The sequence below is a fragment of the Eublepharis macularius genome, chromosome 6 (assembly GCF_028583425.1).
Source record: "Eublepharis macularius isolate TG4126 chromosome 6, MPM_Emac_v1.0, whole genome shotgun sequence".
NCBI lineage: Eukaryota > Metazoa > Chordata > Lepidosauria > Squamata > Eublepharidae > Eublepharis > Eublepharis macularius.
Window position 1 is genome coordinate 415,416 of NC_072795.1, and position 15,557 is coordinate 430,972.

At 50.6% G+C, this 15,557-nt stretch overlaps 1 protein-coding gene across 9 annotated transcripts in view; it reads right to left on the minus strand.

Moving 5' to 3' along the window:
* The window catches only part of DLG1 (discs large MAGUK scaffold protein 1), a 140,335-nt gene that overhangs the window by 16,347 nt on the left and 108,431 nt on the right, over positions 1 to 15,557 (minus strand). For 4 of the 9 annotated variants that reach the window (XM_054983021.1, XM_054983020.1, XM_054983016.1 and 1 more), the window contains 7 exons: positions 13,913 to 14,039; positions 13,021 to 13,177; positions 11,393 to 11,495; positions 10,579 to 10,693; positions 6,450 to 6,626; positions 5,073 to 5,142; positions 223 to 322 (listed from right to left, as the gene is read on the minus strand). In XM_054983021.1, the coding sequence (XP_054838996.1) occupies positions 223 to 322; positions 5,073 to 5,142; positions 6,450 to 6,626; positions 10,579 to 10,693; positions 11,393 to 11,495; positions 13,021 to 13,177; positions 13,913 to 14,039 (849 nt within the window). The remainder of the gene's footprint in view (positions 1 to 222; positions 323 to 5,072; positions 5,143 to 6,449; positions 6,627 to 10,578; positions 10,694 to 11,392; positions 11,496 to 13,020; positions 13,178 to 13,912; positions 14,040 to 15,557) is intronic. The other 5 variants (XM_054983023.1, XM_054983019.1, XM_054983018.1 and 2 more) reach the window with 2 other exon arrangements.

The window sequence follows — 15,557 nt, forward strand, 5'->3', positions numbered from 1 at the left end:
GAGGGTCTCCAACGCAGCCACTGCAATCGGGCACCACATTCTCAGGGGGGCAGCCTGGCTGTCCACACCAGCCAACAGGCACAGCATCTCTCTGGTCCACGGCAGCCCCCTGCTGCAGCTCTTGGAACCGCCTCCAAGGGAACCCCCTGCGGCACACCAGGCAGGCCCTTAGACTTGTCCACCTCTCTCTCTCTCTCTCTCTCCCTCCACCCACATACTTACGGTCAGCATCACTGGTCTCTTGCTCACTCTGCTCCTTGTTCTTGTAGAAGGGGAATTTTCGGGAAAAGAGGTTCTTTTTACGCTTGTCATTGAATGACTGCTGAAGAAGAGAAGGAGGGGCAAAACAAAGCACGTCGAATGTCCAGTGTGTCACAGAGAGGCCCAGCCCTAGCCACTTGCTGAAGGTTGACTTCTCGGTCCACCACATGCAGTTTGTCTGAAAACGCCGTGGCCTTCTGCAGGCACAGAGCGGCATTTAGGCATTTGGGAGGAGGAGCTTTCCAGCCGATCAGCAGCAGGAAACGCTGCAAGGAAGACCAGACTGCCGCCGCAGCCCAGGAGACGGGAAACACGGGCCGCTCTCAAGAACGAGAGTAGACTGTCAACCGACAAAAGCTTCGGACGTGCACAGCATGCACAAGGGCTGGTCTGCTTCTATTTAAAAAAATCCTGTTTTCCCTTCTCCCTGAAAAGGGGTCATGTATGTATAATAGTATATTCCCCTGCAGGAAACCATCAATCACATCAACCAACAAGCCAATCATCGAGCTCGGAAAAAGAGAGAAAAACATCTCCCATCTTGACCTGCCCAGCCTGCAGACTTGTGGGCGAGGCCTTTCTGGGGAAAGCAGCATGGCGGGCAACGCCAGTGACAGGCAGAGACCCCTGGCAGGGTCTTTTCCACGGCTGCCCCCAAGCTGCGGAGCTCTCTTCCCCAGGAGGTGAGGGTGACACTCTCGACAGGCCTCTTAGGGATGAACAAGAACCTTTCCGTTCTGGAAGGCCTTGGAGCGATGCGCCTGGCTGAAGAGGCGCTGCTGGTTGGAGCCCCCAGGCTCAGCTTTCAGCTGCCTTAAATGGTTCTCAGTGGACTGTACGTTTTATTATATTTATGACTGTTTTATTTTTTTTAATTTGCTGTAACTTCTCTTAGGATTTTTGAAGTAGAAAGCAACATGAAAGTGAAAGTGAAAGAAACATACTCTTTGCCAAAAATGCCACAGCCAGCCCTGGCATTAGTAAACAGCTGCTGTTTTATCCTCTCTGGGTAACTGTCCGGGCGAAGGGGATTTTCATGCTGGGGCTCTGCCGTTGTTGTTCTAGGATCACCCTACCTAAGACACAGTTATCCCACGACAGTAGGAGACCTGTGAGCAGGAGTGGCTGAACAGGAGATCATGGGCTGCAGAGAACCGCGGGGCATCACAGCAGGGACACGGGAAGCCAGGCGTTCCCTCCCCTCCCTCACATGCGGCTCCAGAGGGTCCCCTCTGCCCAAAGGAGAGGCTTGGGGAGGAAGGGGCGGTCTGAAGAAATGCTCTGGCATGCCCTGTGGCTCTTCGGGTTCTAGTCCCTGAAAGCAAAAATCCCCTCGGTCAACGAGTGTCTTGACTCAGAAGCCTGGCGGCAGAAGAACTCACCCTGCCTGTCTTGGCACAGGCTCCTTTTGGAGCAGAGTTCATGTTACCTCTAGGCAATTCTTGCCACACGTCTCCTTACCCGCCTGCAAACTGTCATGGTAGCTTTGCTCTGAGAATCCAAAAAAAAAAACGCTTTGAAAGAACGCTGCAAGAGAAGCAGCCTCCTGGCGTCTCCTGGACGACCAATGCAACGCTGCGTGCGGCCTGCCCCTACAAGAAGCCAAGCAGAGGCTCCCAGGGGATTAGCCACAAGCTCGCTTGCCTCCTCCCTTTAAAACACAAATCTCGAAAGAACAACAAGCTCATCAACTGCATGTGGAAGGAATGCTGAGAAGTCAGCTCCGACAGCAACAAAACAAAACAAAATAAAATGTGGTTAGAACTAATGGTGCTTTGATTTGTGGAAAATATCAGCCGTGTGATTTTAAGGCACTTACAAAGCAAGAAAGAACTGCATTTTAAGTTGTAAATCCACATTAACTTCATGAAAGCTCTCGCAGCCTCTTATCAGTTCTACTTCATTAGTAAGAATGTGTTAAAAAAGGAAGCACCTAAAAAAAAAGACCCCACCCGGATAGTGGCAACTGGACACTCTTTCTGTGCCGGACATGGCATGTGGCATAAGCGGACTCTGCCCAGGGCCGCTCCCCCCCCTCCCCCCCCGTGTATTTCTGACAGAGATTCAGTCATTGAAGCCTAGCATAAGAAGGGCAGGAGGGTGTGCTATAAGCAGAGGGGTGGGGGGCTTCGGCACGCACTTTCTAGAGAAGGAAAAAAGGGCAACAGCCGCCTCCGCTTGTGGCGAGGTAAGCTCGATGATTCCAGTGTTAGAGGTTACATTCTTTTCACAGCCAGGTTTAAGAAATAAAAACAGCCACTGAAGACTGCAAACGTGCATAAAGCTCTCAGCCAGGTCAGAGGAGAAGCAGAAGAGGGAAAGCGGAGCTGGAGGAAGGGCAGATTTTAAGGCAGGCAGTTCTGTCTCAATGGCAAGCGTAGCTGGGTTTCCACTCAGGATCTCATGCGTGGGTGTGATGCAGTGTTAGGACACAGGAGCAGTGTACAAATTGTCACAGTCAGCACACGGCATGGGAAGATGGGAAGCAACCAGCAACCGAGGCCGTGTGCACACAGCGATGAATGACCAAAACACAGATCAGCATTCTGTGCCGAGGCAGAGTGGACTGCGGGCGGCACACACCGCGCAACCCAAGAGGGTCCTCTGGGACTTAATTCATGCCTCTTCCCTAACTCACAGGGAAGAGCCAGGAACTGTGCCGGCCACGTCAGCCATCGCCCAGGCCTTGGGCAAGATGCTTCCACTTCTCCTCCCACCCTCTTGGTTTCTGACAGTTTATTGGGTGCATCAAACTTCTGTTCACATTCAGAACAGCTACAAAGAGGCCTTAAGGAGGGGGGGGGGGGGCGGGGGGAGATCAGGCAGTCACCTTCTCCACTCAGAGGACCCCAGAGGTGATCAACGTATCAAATGCTACAGGCTGGATCCACGGACTCTCTTTTCTTATCTCGGTCCCACTGGAAGACAGTCCTTGGACTCAGCTCTGTATTCTATCATAACATCCCATTTTGTTACTTTTAATGCAGCGTTTTCCTTGCCTACACTCTATTGGGCCTATCACTCACTTGACAAGGATGAGGCGCACAAAATATTTCACCTTTTTAGAGAAAGCACTTGAACAATGCCAGCATGATGATGATGATGATGACGGTGATAATAACAACAACAACATTCGATTTATACACCGCCCTTCAGGACAACTTACTTTCTACTTAGAGCGGTTTACAAAGTATGTTATTATTATCTCCACAACAATAATCACCCTGTGAGGTGGGTGGGGCTGAGAGAGCTCTGAGAGAGCTGTGACTGATCCAAGGTCACCCAGCCGGCTTCAAGTGGCGGATTGGGGAATCAAACCCAGCTCTCCAGATTAGAGTTCTGCTGCTCTTGACCATTACACCAAACTGGCATGCCAATTTCCGACTGAGAATAGCAAGAGAATTCTGCGAATCTGCTTCTGCACTAGCCAAGCTGGTGGCTTCCACAATGCATCGGATCACAACCCAAGCAATTTTCAGTGAGCCAGAATCCAGTGTGTCAAATGGCTTGCACAGCTCTGGGAATCTTTCCAGCCTGCAGGTAAACTGGAAGAGAGGGCACTGCCCAGCTGCCCCGAAAGGCCACAGGGACCTTCCCTGGGTAGTCCTCTAGAGGAGATGCGGCCTCTCCTCCCCTCCCTGCATCTTTATCCTTCTTCAGGAGTGGGACAGCCACCCACGCTTAAGGCACTGGCGGCCCACCTGACCGGTGCCTTCACACCCTAATGCAGATATTACTTTTTAGGGCCCGCAATAAAAACATGTTATCCGAGGGCAGTTCTGCCAAGCCCACATTTTCAGCATTCAAGTGTGCCTGCTGAGGCTACCTCCCTTCCGTTAGTTCCCAGCCTCCTGGCAGCCTAGAAGAGGGAAGCAGGAAGAGGTCGCTGGCAGGCCAGCTAGCGATCTGCGCAACACAATACCGCACTGGATTCTCTCTGTCCTTACACAGGACTTGTTCCTCAGAGGCCTTCTCGGAGTGATGCTCAGCTCCACAGGAAAATTAGCCCTTGCGGGACAGATGTAAGACTCAGATTAATCCCGCCCCTGTTCCCACCAGGTGTTTCTGGGAAGCCACACCCTGTCACATCCCACAGTAGATGGTATTCAGACAGACAAATCTTGGATGATGGAGATGCCACTGACCATCGTCACTCATAACCACTGTCCGATCTCCCCTCCAGGAATTTGTTTGAAGGCACCTAATTGCCGCTTTTGGCAGCAAATTCTATCAGGTGTTGCATGAAGATACGCTTTCTGTTGTCTACCCTGAATCTAATGTCCTACCATTTAATCGAGTTAACTGCCTGCCAGCATTAGGAGAGGGAGAAAAAACCTTACCCATTTTCTGCTCACCACTTATAATTTTATTATTTATTTACTTGTTATTACGTCTTTACATCCCGAGATCATTTTTCTAAACTACAACTGGAAACGTTTCGGACTTTCTCAAGACGGAAGGTCCTCCAGCCCTCTGAGGGTTTGCTGCACCGTTTCCAGCTCTACAGGAGCCTCTTGGACGGGGTGACGCAGGGCTCCCGGTGTGGCTGCACAGCGAAGCCACGTAAAAACATGCAGGGGACAGCCACCGAACTATCCACCTCTTCCCCAATAGCCTGTGAACTGCATTTTTTCACCACCGATGCCTCCAGAATTGCATTTTTCATTGATTTGATCACCACAACCCCCAAGATTTCTTTTTTTCCTGGTTAGCCACTTGCACTTCAGAGCCCATCAGTGTATAATTTACTAGGGATTTGGGGTAGTGGGGTATCGTAAACTAAAGAGGCAATAAGTTGTCTCCAGACTCACCCCTTTGTCGCCTCTTGTTTTAGAATTAAATTTCACCGTTTTTAAACGGGCTCGTTCTTTCTTCTCAACCCTGCCAGGGAAATGCGAGAAGAAAACACGTGACTTCAACACTGCAGTACATGTTGCTGCCCAATGAACCTCTACGTGCTGCATTTAATGAAGAAGACCACACCAGCCCCCTAACTAGCAGCTGGAAACTGACCGACACAGTAAAGCCCAGGCAGGGGACGTTTCCCTGGAGCCATTTCCACAGCTGACATTGCCCCGGCCCATTTTTATAACGAAACAAAAGGGTGGTTACAGGAGCCAAGGAACACCACTGGGATTTTTCCAGCGCTCAAATTGCCTCTCGTATCAGTAAGAAAACAATTTCCAGCAATAATAATCATTACATAATTGACAGTTCTCTCAAATGGCAGAAATTTAACTTCTGGGGTAAAGATAAAGTATAGTGCCAAAAGAGGGCATTACAATTGTTCCCATGAACAGCTGCAGGAATTACTTGAGTAAAACGAACACGTCTGCCGGGGGCCTTCTGGCTGGGGAAACGTCTCCTCCTCCTTGCAAGGCACCTGCCCAACGGCAAGGGAGTCACTGGGTCAGAACAGGTGGGCAGTGGGGCAGCAGTGGCCACTTTCCAGGGACAGTCAGGGAGCCAGGGAAGGGGGGGGGGGGGCGCAGTAACAACAACATTCGATTTATATACTGCCTCTCAGGGCAACTTAATGCCACACTCAGAGTGGTTTACGAAGTGTGTTATCATCATCCTCAAGACAATCACCCTGTGAGGTGGAGTGGGGGGGGGGGCCTAGAGAGCTCCGAGAAGCTGTGACTGACTCAAGGTCACCCAGCTGGCTTCAAGCAGAGGAGTGGGGAATCAAACCTGGTTCTCCAGATTAGAGTCCGGATGCTCTTAATCACGACACCAAACAGGCAAACAGTTGTTATTTTATGAAAGGTAATTTGGAACTGCATTTTTTGTTACCTCGTAGATGCAAAAACTTCCTCACTGCATCCCAAATGAAGAACCTTATGAAACAGGGGAACCTGCAATGGCTGACCTGCACTGGACAGAGGTCTTCTCCTTTGGGTACTACTTAAAAGTTGTCTTCTCTCTTAACATTATTTATTTATTTATCACATGTATAACCCCACCTAATTTCCTGGCCTTTGTGTCCCTTGTGGCTTTCTCAGACCAAGAGCAGGCATGGCTGTAACAGGGAGAGGACCTTTGGGCTCAGAAAGCAACTCCCCAGCCATTGAGGGAAGCAATACCACTTGTGGGTGAAGGAGGCACAGAAGAGGAACTGGGCACCTTCTTTTCTGTGTGTACACTGAGACGGGCGGCAAACACCTTTGCTCATCAGGCTCCAGTACCTGCGCTTGCTTGGGATCACGCCAACCTCGTCGCTTTCGCCACCCGGCATGACCAGCCGTGCCTGCCACCATTCATCATCGGAAGCATTGAGGACGTGGAGGATGTCGCCAAAGCGGAAGTTCAGCCCCTGGCTAGGGAGGCCACTGTCTTTAGTCTTGTCATAGTCAAAGAGTGCTCTGGAGACAGAAGGGAAAGAGTCCGCGCTTGAGCAGGAAAAGGAAAGCAAGGAGCTCGGTACAGGAAGAAAACAAGCCATCTCCTCCAGGCAGCTTTATTCTTCCTTCGACTCCAAGAAGCGCACTGGATTAGCACAGCAGCAGTTATCCACTGCCAGAAAAGCATTCATGATGGGCAGAGCAAGATGCTCTGAGCCAAAGCTGCTGTGGCGGTGTTGGGGAGAGCAGCGCATGGCCTTTGCCACCAGGCTCTGCTTCTACAAGGCACAGCATTGTTGGGTGCTACGCAAAGCAAGGCTCTCTTCCCACCTCCTCTTCTGTCCGTGGGACAATCAGAGTTGGAATGGAGCAGTGAGAGTCTTCGAGTCTTGCTCTCAAAAAACACTCACCTGGGTCTCCCCTTCCTGAAGGCCCCCAAGGAAAGACATTCCTAAGCCTCCTCTGGCAACTTATCTTGCAAGACTTGCAACATCAAGCGCTTTGTTTATTGAAAACATTTATATCCCTGCTGTCTATCCTAAAATGGGTTCCCCAGGGCAGACTACAGTGGATTTTAGAACAGTAAAAGGACACAGTATTTACAGCCAGTGAAAGCATCCATTTATTTCCCAAAAATAAAAACAGTCACCACATCAGTAAATGCAGAAGCAACATCACAGCAGGCAACAGTCTTTTAAGATGTATTTATAAATGCTGTAACCTGCTCTGAGCCTGCACGCGGGGAGGCAGGGCTAAAAGCCTAGATGATGATGATGATGATGAACAGCATCAGCAGTCAATTCACAGAATCATAGAGTTGGAAGGGGCCGTACAGGCCATCTAGTCCAACCCCCTGCCCAGTGCAGGATCAGCCTAAAGCATCTCTGACAAGTATTCGTCCAGCCTCTTCTTGAAAACTGCCCGTGAGGGGGAGCTCACCACCTCCCTAGGCAGCTGATGCCACCTTTGAACTACTCTGACCGTGAAAAAGTTCTTCCTGATATCCAGCCGGGACCTTTCAGCATGTCATTTAAGCCCATTGCTTCGGGTCCTGCCCTCTGCTGCCAACTGGAACAGCTCCTTGCCCCCCTCCAAATGACAGCCAAAGCCCCCCTTGCAGAGGACCATCTTCAGCACAGACTGGGGCACTGCCATACGCTCTACTGGGGGCCCTCCCTGTGCAGAAGGCTGCGGCTAGACTGCTGGGGTTGGGGCCAGCTAACAGGAGCAGGTGACCCTGATAGTTCAGCAATTGCACTGGCTGCCAATGAACTCTCCGGCCTCCATCAATGAGCTGGCTTTGTACTTGAAAGCCCTACGTGGCTTGGGGCCAGGGCAACGGAAGGTCCACCTTCTCCCATATGTTCCTGCCTCAGAGGCAGGATCATGGAGGGAGGCCCTTCTGACTGTCCCATCAGCTAAGGAGGTTCATTTGGTAGGCACACAAGGGCAGCCTCTTCCAGGGGCAGTGCCACAACTATGAAACAGCCCCCCCGCCCCGCCCCCCCCACCGGCATGTCGACCTGTAGGAGGGAGCTGGAGACTGCGTTATTTAGGACTGCTTTTAATTAACTCAGTTTTCCACACTGGTAGTCTTAAACTGTGTTTTAAAATTTGGGGTGGGGGGGTAGTGTATTTTTATTATTGTTATTGTTATTTATCTAGTAAGGTGCCTTGAGTTCCTGCATGGTAGAAATGAGGATAATAAATGTTTTAAATAAATTAAAAAGAGCAAAAGTGCTCAAAAGACTTCCCTTGGGGGGATACTCCAAGATGACAGAGGTGATCTTGAGACAGCCCCCCCTGTTCTACAGAGGGTGGACCACGAAGCTCTCTGGTGACACCTTCTCTGCTCGGGCAGGTGTGTTTGCGGCAGGCCGTCTGCCAGGCTCCGTGGACCCAGACCGTTACCCACTGCACTTTGAACTGGTCCCCCACACTGGCAACCAGGACAGATGGAACAAAACAGGAGTAAAAGAAGCTGCTGGCTAGCAGATTGGCAGCCACGTCCTGGACCAGCTGCAGTTTCTAAGCGTGGCTCAAGGGCCACTCTGGGTAGAGCGTGCTCTGACAGAGCGGATGGATCCTGTCCAGGAACATCAAACTATGGCCAGACCCCTCCTGTCCAGGAATGGATGCAAGTGGCAAGTCAACTGACGCTGGGGAAAGGCACTACTGGCTTAATGGAGCCAAGCGTCCACCTCGAAGTGTGGATCTGCATTTTTTAAGGGGAGTGGCGCCAGCTGAGAATTCCCACTGCCTTCCTCGGATTTGTTGAAAAAGACAGACACAGCTGGCGGGGGGGGGGTGTCATCTCCGTATTAGAAGAGAACAGCATCAGAAGACAAGATGCAGTCCAGGGGCACCTGCAGGCCAAAGCCCACGGGGCAGAGCAGCAGCCCCCCAACACCGCCCATGGAGACCCTGTCCTCCAGCAAGAAGAGCACTAACAGGAAGGGCAGCAGGTGACTTAGGCAGATACCACCAGGCCGTGGCAATCAAGGCAGAGAGACGTGCCAGTGCACTTTCCCTCTCTCTAACTCGTGAATAATGAAGGGTCAGTTCTGAAAATGCTGGTTACCAGGGGATTCGTTTCCTTGGATTTCTGTACCACTTCATATGACAATACAACAATACCTCCCTCTCTGCCATACCAGCTCCACATTTGGTTGGGCAGCATTAACTGCGTCTGAATTAGCACTTGAGCTGGGAGGGGCCTCCTCAGAGCACACGGCGCACGTGGTTTCTCCTCTTCCCGCCTTGCTTGCCACTCCTTTCTGCGTTTCAGAAAGGCAAGGCCGCCCTCATATCGCCTGTGGTTGTTGTGCCTGTGGTTGTTGTTGCCCTCATATCACGACAGCCGGCCCAGTGCTTGCAGAGCTGCTCGTAGGAGCCACGATCTGCACTGGGGAGCAGCAGAAAAAATGCCCTGACACCTCCCTCTAGAAACACCGCCAGGCCCGGCACTGCCTTCTGATCACTCATTCACAGAGAGCAGAAGCTCAAAGTCAGCCTGGGGCTCCCTGATGCCAGGCGCATCTGAATGGCCAGCAGATCTCTTCTAGGGCAACAGCGTTTTTACCCTCTTGCCATCAGTGGTAGCACACTTGTTTAAGGAACTAACTTCTATAAAGGTTCTCGAGGGGGCTTCTGCACAGTCCGCAGCCTACATCTTAAGACAACGCCACAAGAACACAGGGCAAAAGCGAGACCCGTTACAGAACCACTCCAGATGCTCTGATGAGCAACAGCGCCACCCACTGGCAGGAGCCCATTACTCTGGCCAGAAAACTTTTCACCCACAGCAGCTCCATCTCGGCTGATAGCACTTCACTTCAATAACATCCTCATCTTGCCCAAGGGTGCCTCCAAACACTCGTTCACTCTACCTCCTTTGCTTCTGTGACAGCCTGGCAAAAATGAGGGGGGACTGGCTGAGAGCTCCTCCACTGCATTGCTGGATCAAGAGAAAGAGCACTGGGCTCACTCTACTGGTGACGGAGTGGTCCAAATGTCCAGGTGACCTGGCCCGTGCTTTCCAGGTATTAAACACCACAGGAGACGAAGCAGAGCCACGTGGCACAAGCGCTGGGGAGCAGAGATGAAGTTCTCCAACACTGCCCCCCCTTCTGCCGTTTTCTTTCCAGGCAGGCTACCAGAATCACTCTCACTCCATCCCCCCAACTCCCAGCACAGACCACAGGCAGTTACACTCACCACAAAGAAAATGTGCAACTCAGACCAGCTCCTGAGAGAGCACCTCTCTCAGTCCACACCCCAGTCCCAACGGCAGGGGCCGTTTCTTTGCCTTCAGTCCAGCAAAACACTAAAGCCAGGTAAGGCCGTTTCATATGAAGACAACACCCTCTCCTGTCATGTCCTGCAAGCAGGACGGCAAAGGGAATCAAACCCTTACAAACAACACCTGACCTCCTGCGTGGCATCCAATTTAATAACAGGCAAATGGCCTCACCTGACATAGAGGGACCTCTTCTGACTGGTCCGCAGGGACCCAGACCCTGAACTGATGCTGCTGTTCATCATCTGCTCTCGCAGGTCATGGATTTTAGCTTCAAAACGGCTGTATTCTGCAAAAAAAAAGGGGGGGGGGGGAGAGAGGGAGAGGGTACAGGTTCATAGCAATTCCGCAACTCAAATCCGCCTGCCAACTGTTATAACCGCTGCTAGTTAACAACAACAACAACATTTGACTTATATATCACTCTGTGAGGTGGGTGGGGCTGAGAGAGCTCTGAGAGAGCTGTGACTAGCCCCAGGTCACCCAGCGGGCTTCAAGCAGAAGGGTGGGGTGGGGTGGGGGGGGGAACAGCTTGGATGCGGTGAGTCTTGCAGCCTGTATCTGCACAGCCACTTCAAGGCACCGCCAGCCAGGCCTCCTGCTTGGCTCATACAAGCAGGTCTGGTGAGGGCCCTACTGCACTTTTGCACCTGAGGGAGGGAAACCTCTCCTGCTGCCCTCCCCCTTTTCCGCTCTCTGGAAAGCGGGACCAAACAAGCATGCAATGGTTACAGAGATCAGGCGTGAGGCATTCCACATATTAAGAAGTCTAATAAACTACTAAAGCATCGGAGTGAGCAAGGATAAAAAGGAAAGTTGAAAACATGTGACCCTCTGGGCCCTAACTGATGCTCTATGGTGTTTAATTGCGACTCTGCCTGCGGCTCTTCTTGCGCAAGCCTCATCACAAGAACCGGACCCTCCCTTCCCCCCCCCCCCCCAGGACGTGGCACTCTGTGCACTGCTGAAGTGCAACAGAGTCACTTGCCTTCTGGACGGTACTGCGCCACGATAGTCACAGCCTGGCCTGCGTTTTTCAAGGCAGCGGCAGCCTCTTCGTGAGTTGCAGCTTTGAGGTCCATGCCATTCACCTGCAAAAGCAAATACAAGAGAACATGGAGAGGCACTTTTCATAGACCTACACAGCTGGAGTCTGTGCAGGTTCCCGTCGCAGCTGGAGGTAAAGCAGAACTCCCATCGAGGACTGCTGGAGATGGAAAGAGACAGAAACTTTCCCAGGAATGGTTGTTGTGGGTTTTCCGGGCTGTACTGCCATGCCCGCTCTGAGTGGGCATTAAGTTGTCCTGAAGGGCGGTATATAAATCGAATGTTATTATTATTATTATTATTATGGTCTTGGCATTGTAGTTCCTGACGTTTCGCCAGCAGCTGTGGCTGGCATCTTCAGAGGTGTAGCACCAAAAGACAGAATTGACAGAGATCTCTGTCTTTCGGTGCTACACCTCTGAAGATGCCAGTCACAGCTGCTGGCGAAACGTCAGGAACTACAATGCCAAGACCACGGCCATACAGCCCGGAAAACCCACAACAACCATCGTTCTCCAGCCGTGAAAGCCTTCGACAATATATTTCCCAGGAATCTCCAGCCTGCAAAGCATCCCACATGCACAAAAGCAGAGCGGAGCCACTAGCCAATCCACGCCCAGAAACCAGATGCAGTCAGACACAGAAAGAAGCATCCCTAGGGGCACCTTCACTAACGTTCTGTCTTCAGGGACTGAGGTTAAGGAACGATCTCTTTCCAAGACAATCCACACGGGTAGGCAACGTAAAATACGCTACTCCGTTCATGCTCATCCCTGGCCAGAAAGAACCTCTCCAATCAAGAAGGTCATCCTGGTTTGCAAGGAGGAGGTTGGGCTTCAGTGAACCTCAGAGGAAGAAGGTTCCAGAGCTGGGAAGCAGCTGCTTAGGTGGCCTCTCTATTCCAAGAGGGAGGGAAGGAGGGCACTGAGGCGGAGGATGCCTGCTCTCTTTGGGCTGTGCTGACCAAAACCAGCACAACTGAATGGTGGGCAGGATGGGAAAGGAAGCCAGTGCAGACTGGAGCCCTGACCCAACGGCCCAGGGACTGTTGTCCAGACAGGGCTGCCATATTTCGCACTGCTACAAGTTTCTAAGGGTTAGGGTTTCTAAGGGAGACTCCATTCGCCCTCCCCCCCCCCCCCCCGCTTATCTACCCAATTTACAGAGCACTGTGGCTGTCTTCCTTGTAAGGTCACAGAGACAAATACCAGGTATGCATTCTGGAAGGAGAGGCTGCTTTTGAAAAACAACAACTCTACACTTCCACTTCCAAATCTACTGGCATTCCAAGCCTACGCAACCAGGAGAAGCTGAAGATATGAGCCAGCCCACAGCCTCAACCACTTGGTTCAGAGAGAGGCCCGAGCTCCCTCTCTAGTTAGCACACCTGCCATCCCACTGCTACTCTTTACAGACCGGCTTTTCCCTCGGGCCCTTGCTCCTGGCTAGCATAACCCTAGCCGTTGACAGCATTTACACACTCTCTCTCTCTCTCACTGGCCACGTTCTGTCAATGTGACTGAAGAAAGCAAAAATACCCAAATGTTTTCTCCAGTTCAAGCACCCTACCGAGATTATGCGGTCTCCTTTCCGGAGCTCGCCACTGAGATCTGCAGGCCCTCCCGCAAGGATGAAAGAGACAAAAATTCCTTCACCATCTTCCCCACCGACAATGTTGAAGCCAAGGCCTGTGGAGCCTCGATGGAGCACCACCTTCCGTGGTTCCCTGCAGGAGAGAGAGAGAGAGAGAACACTCTGGCCATTAGCCACCACTCTGCAAATCAAACGTTTCTTTAAACTAAGCTTAAAAAATTATAATAATGTTGAATGCCGGGCACTGTCACTGCTCTGTTCTGAAGCGGCGCTTGCAGCATCACTGCGAAAGCTTCCCAAATCTGAGGTCAGCATAGTGAAGAAAAGCAGGTCAAATCTTCTACCAGAGCACATTTCTTCTTTGAACCCTGCAGAGCGGCTTGGCTCCTCCCCAGAGTTTCCTTCCTCCCCTCATACCACACACCCCTGAGTCCTGACCTGCTGGAAGTCCATAATACACCCCTAACCTTCTCTGTGCGCTGCATGGTTTCCGCTTTGAAGAAATCCTCATTCATTTCCATTATCTTACACGCAGCAAGATACACGCCCAATTTTCAAAAGCTACAACCATTTTCCTAGCATTGCTGTCCAGCAATAGGACTCTTCATTCATTTCCAAGCCCTTTCACTCTGGAAAGTTACAGGGAACCCCACAGAACCAAAATGCTGATGGGTTTGGGGGCAACAACGGAAGTTCTCTCTAGCAGTTTCTTCTTCTGTCACTCTCTTGGGAGAAACTCCAGGCAGAAGCCACGACGAGCTCCTCGGCAGGGTAAAAGTGTGTTAATAACAGTCATTAACGGCAGCTTATTTAGCATGTTGTTGTCACTGATGCAATGTGGGTGCTGTGCGATGTAGCAGCTTCCTACCTGGTTATCTCGTCATCTCCAAGCATCCCTTTGGGAACAGGGGAGTATCTTCCTGACGATGCAGGCGAGAGGGACTGCCCCACGTAGGTTGATGGACTGATATGGTTGTCAATGGGTAGAGGATATGCTAGAAAGGAGAAGCCAATGCTGAACACAGAAAACAAGCCACAGGCAGTGCCTTATGGGGGCACAGGAGACACACAGTTTTCTTTCCACTTCATCCCTCCGCTAACTGAGCCGTTTCCAATGTCAGAGTAAGAAAGACCAAGGCAGCCAGCTCCCTTCCCCTGGGCTAGCCTGAGACAGACTGCCCAGTTCCAACCAGCTCTCTTCCCTACAGGCTATCCACTGGGACGTGTGTGTGGGGGGGGGGAGTGTTCTTTTACCAAGGCAAACCTTTCTTGTAAGATAGTTATTCCAATGATATTGTACTGTGAGTTTAAAATATAAGTAATAGTAGTAGTTCTAGTAGTACTAGTTATTATACTAATACCAATTATAATGATATTCAGAATATTTATCTCATTATACTAAAAGCTTTGTTAATTGGGATCTGTGGCTACTGTTCAACCAATTAGGGCTACTGTTCAACCAAATATGCTGGCAAACCAAGCTTTTACGAGATGTGCAGTTGAGTGACATGGCTGGCATGCTGGTTAACTGAGCTGTCCAGTTAACCATGCCGTGTAATAAAAGTTTTCACCATGTTTTGGACAAGATGCAACCCCGAGGAAACATTCTAGTTAGATCACAGATTCCAACACAACAGAGAACGATTCCCACAATCCACGGCTTTTTCTCTGCCGGAACTTCGTTCTGGCAGTTCTCCCTCCCTCCCTCCCTCTCAGCCAGCCCTCAACCTGCGCATTCACGATGTTGTATCTTCCGTTGCATATCCTCCCTTCAAACTCTCCCCAGTAGTTATGTTAAATCCCCTGCAATTCTCCTCTTTTAATCTTGATACCTCTTTATTGGCCTAACAATTAAAAAGGATATGTTGTTTTTAATCAGTCCCTGCCGGCCAGAAGAAGCAGGGGAGGGTTAAATTTAAAGAGCCCTTTCTGTGTGTGACCTGATTTGACTGGCGCTTTGTGGCACAAAGTCGCACGTGAGCAATAAATGGGTTAACAATGAAGTTGGACCCGTGCAGTATGGGAGTTGTAGGCAATAAGGATTTGGGGTAGTAAAACACTGTGCGGCCTCCTGTAATGGCCGGTCCCAGGGATGTGAGGGGGGACAGTTCTTTCAGCGCAGTCTGATTCTCTCCCTACTAAATGCAGCAAATGGCCCTGAATGAGGAGCTGCTTTTAAAAATGTATTTTTAGTTTGCTTAAAATACACAGGTCAGTTGTGCCCTTCTTTTTTCCTCCTTTCCTATATTCACTTTCTTGAATTCTGGTACACTAGCAAAGAGGCTTTCTTGCCTGGTGGAGTTCTTGTGTTCTTTATATTCTGCCGAAGTAATTGCATGCTTGTGACATTTTTACTATATCTTCCTTTACCCTTTTACTTGTGTTGGTAGATCTGTAATGACTCCTTTCTCATACGTGCACCACGTGAAATTGCAAGTGCACATTTGAAAATTCATTGGGGTTTTATTTCTTGTTTAAATTTCAGCTTCATTGAGGGACACTGAACTTTATTT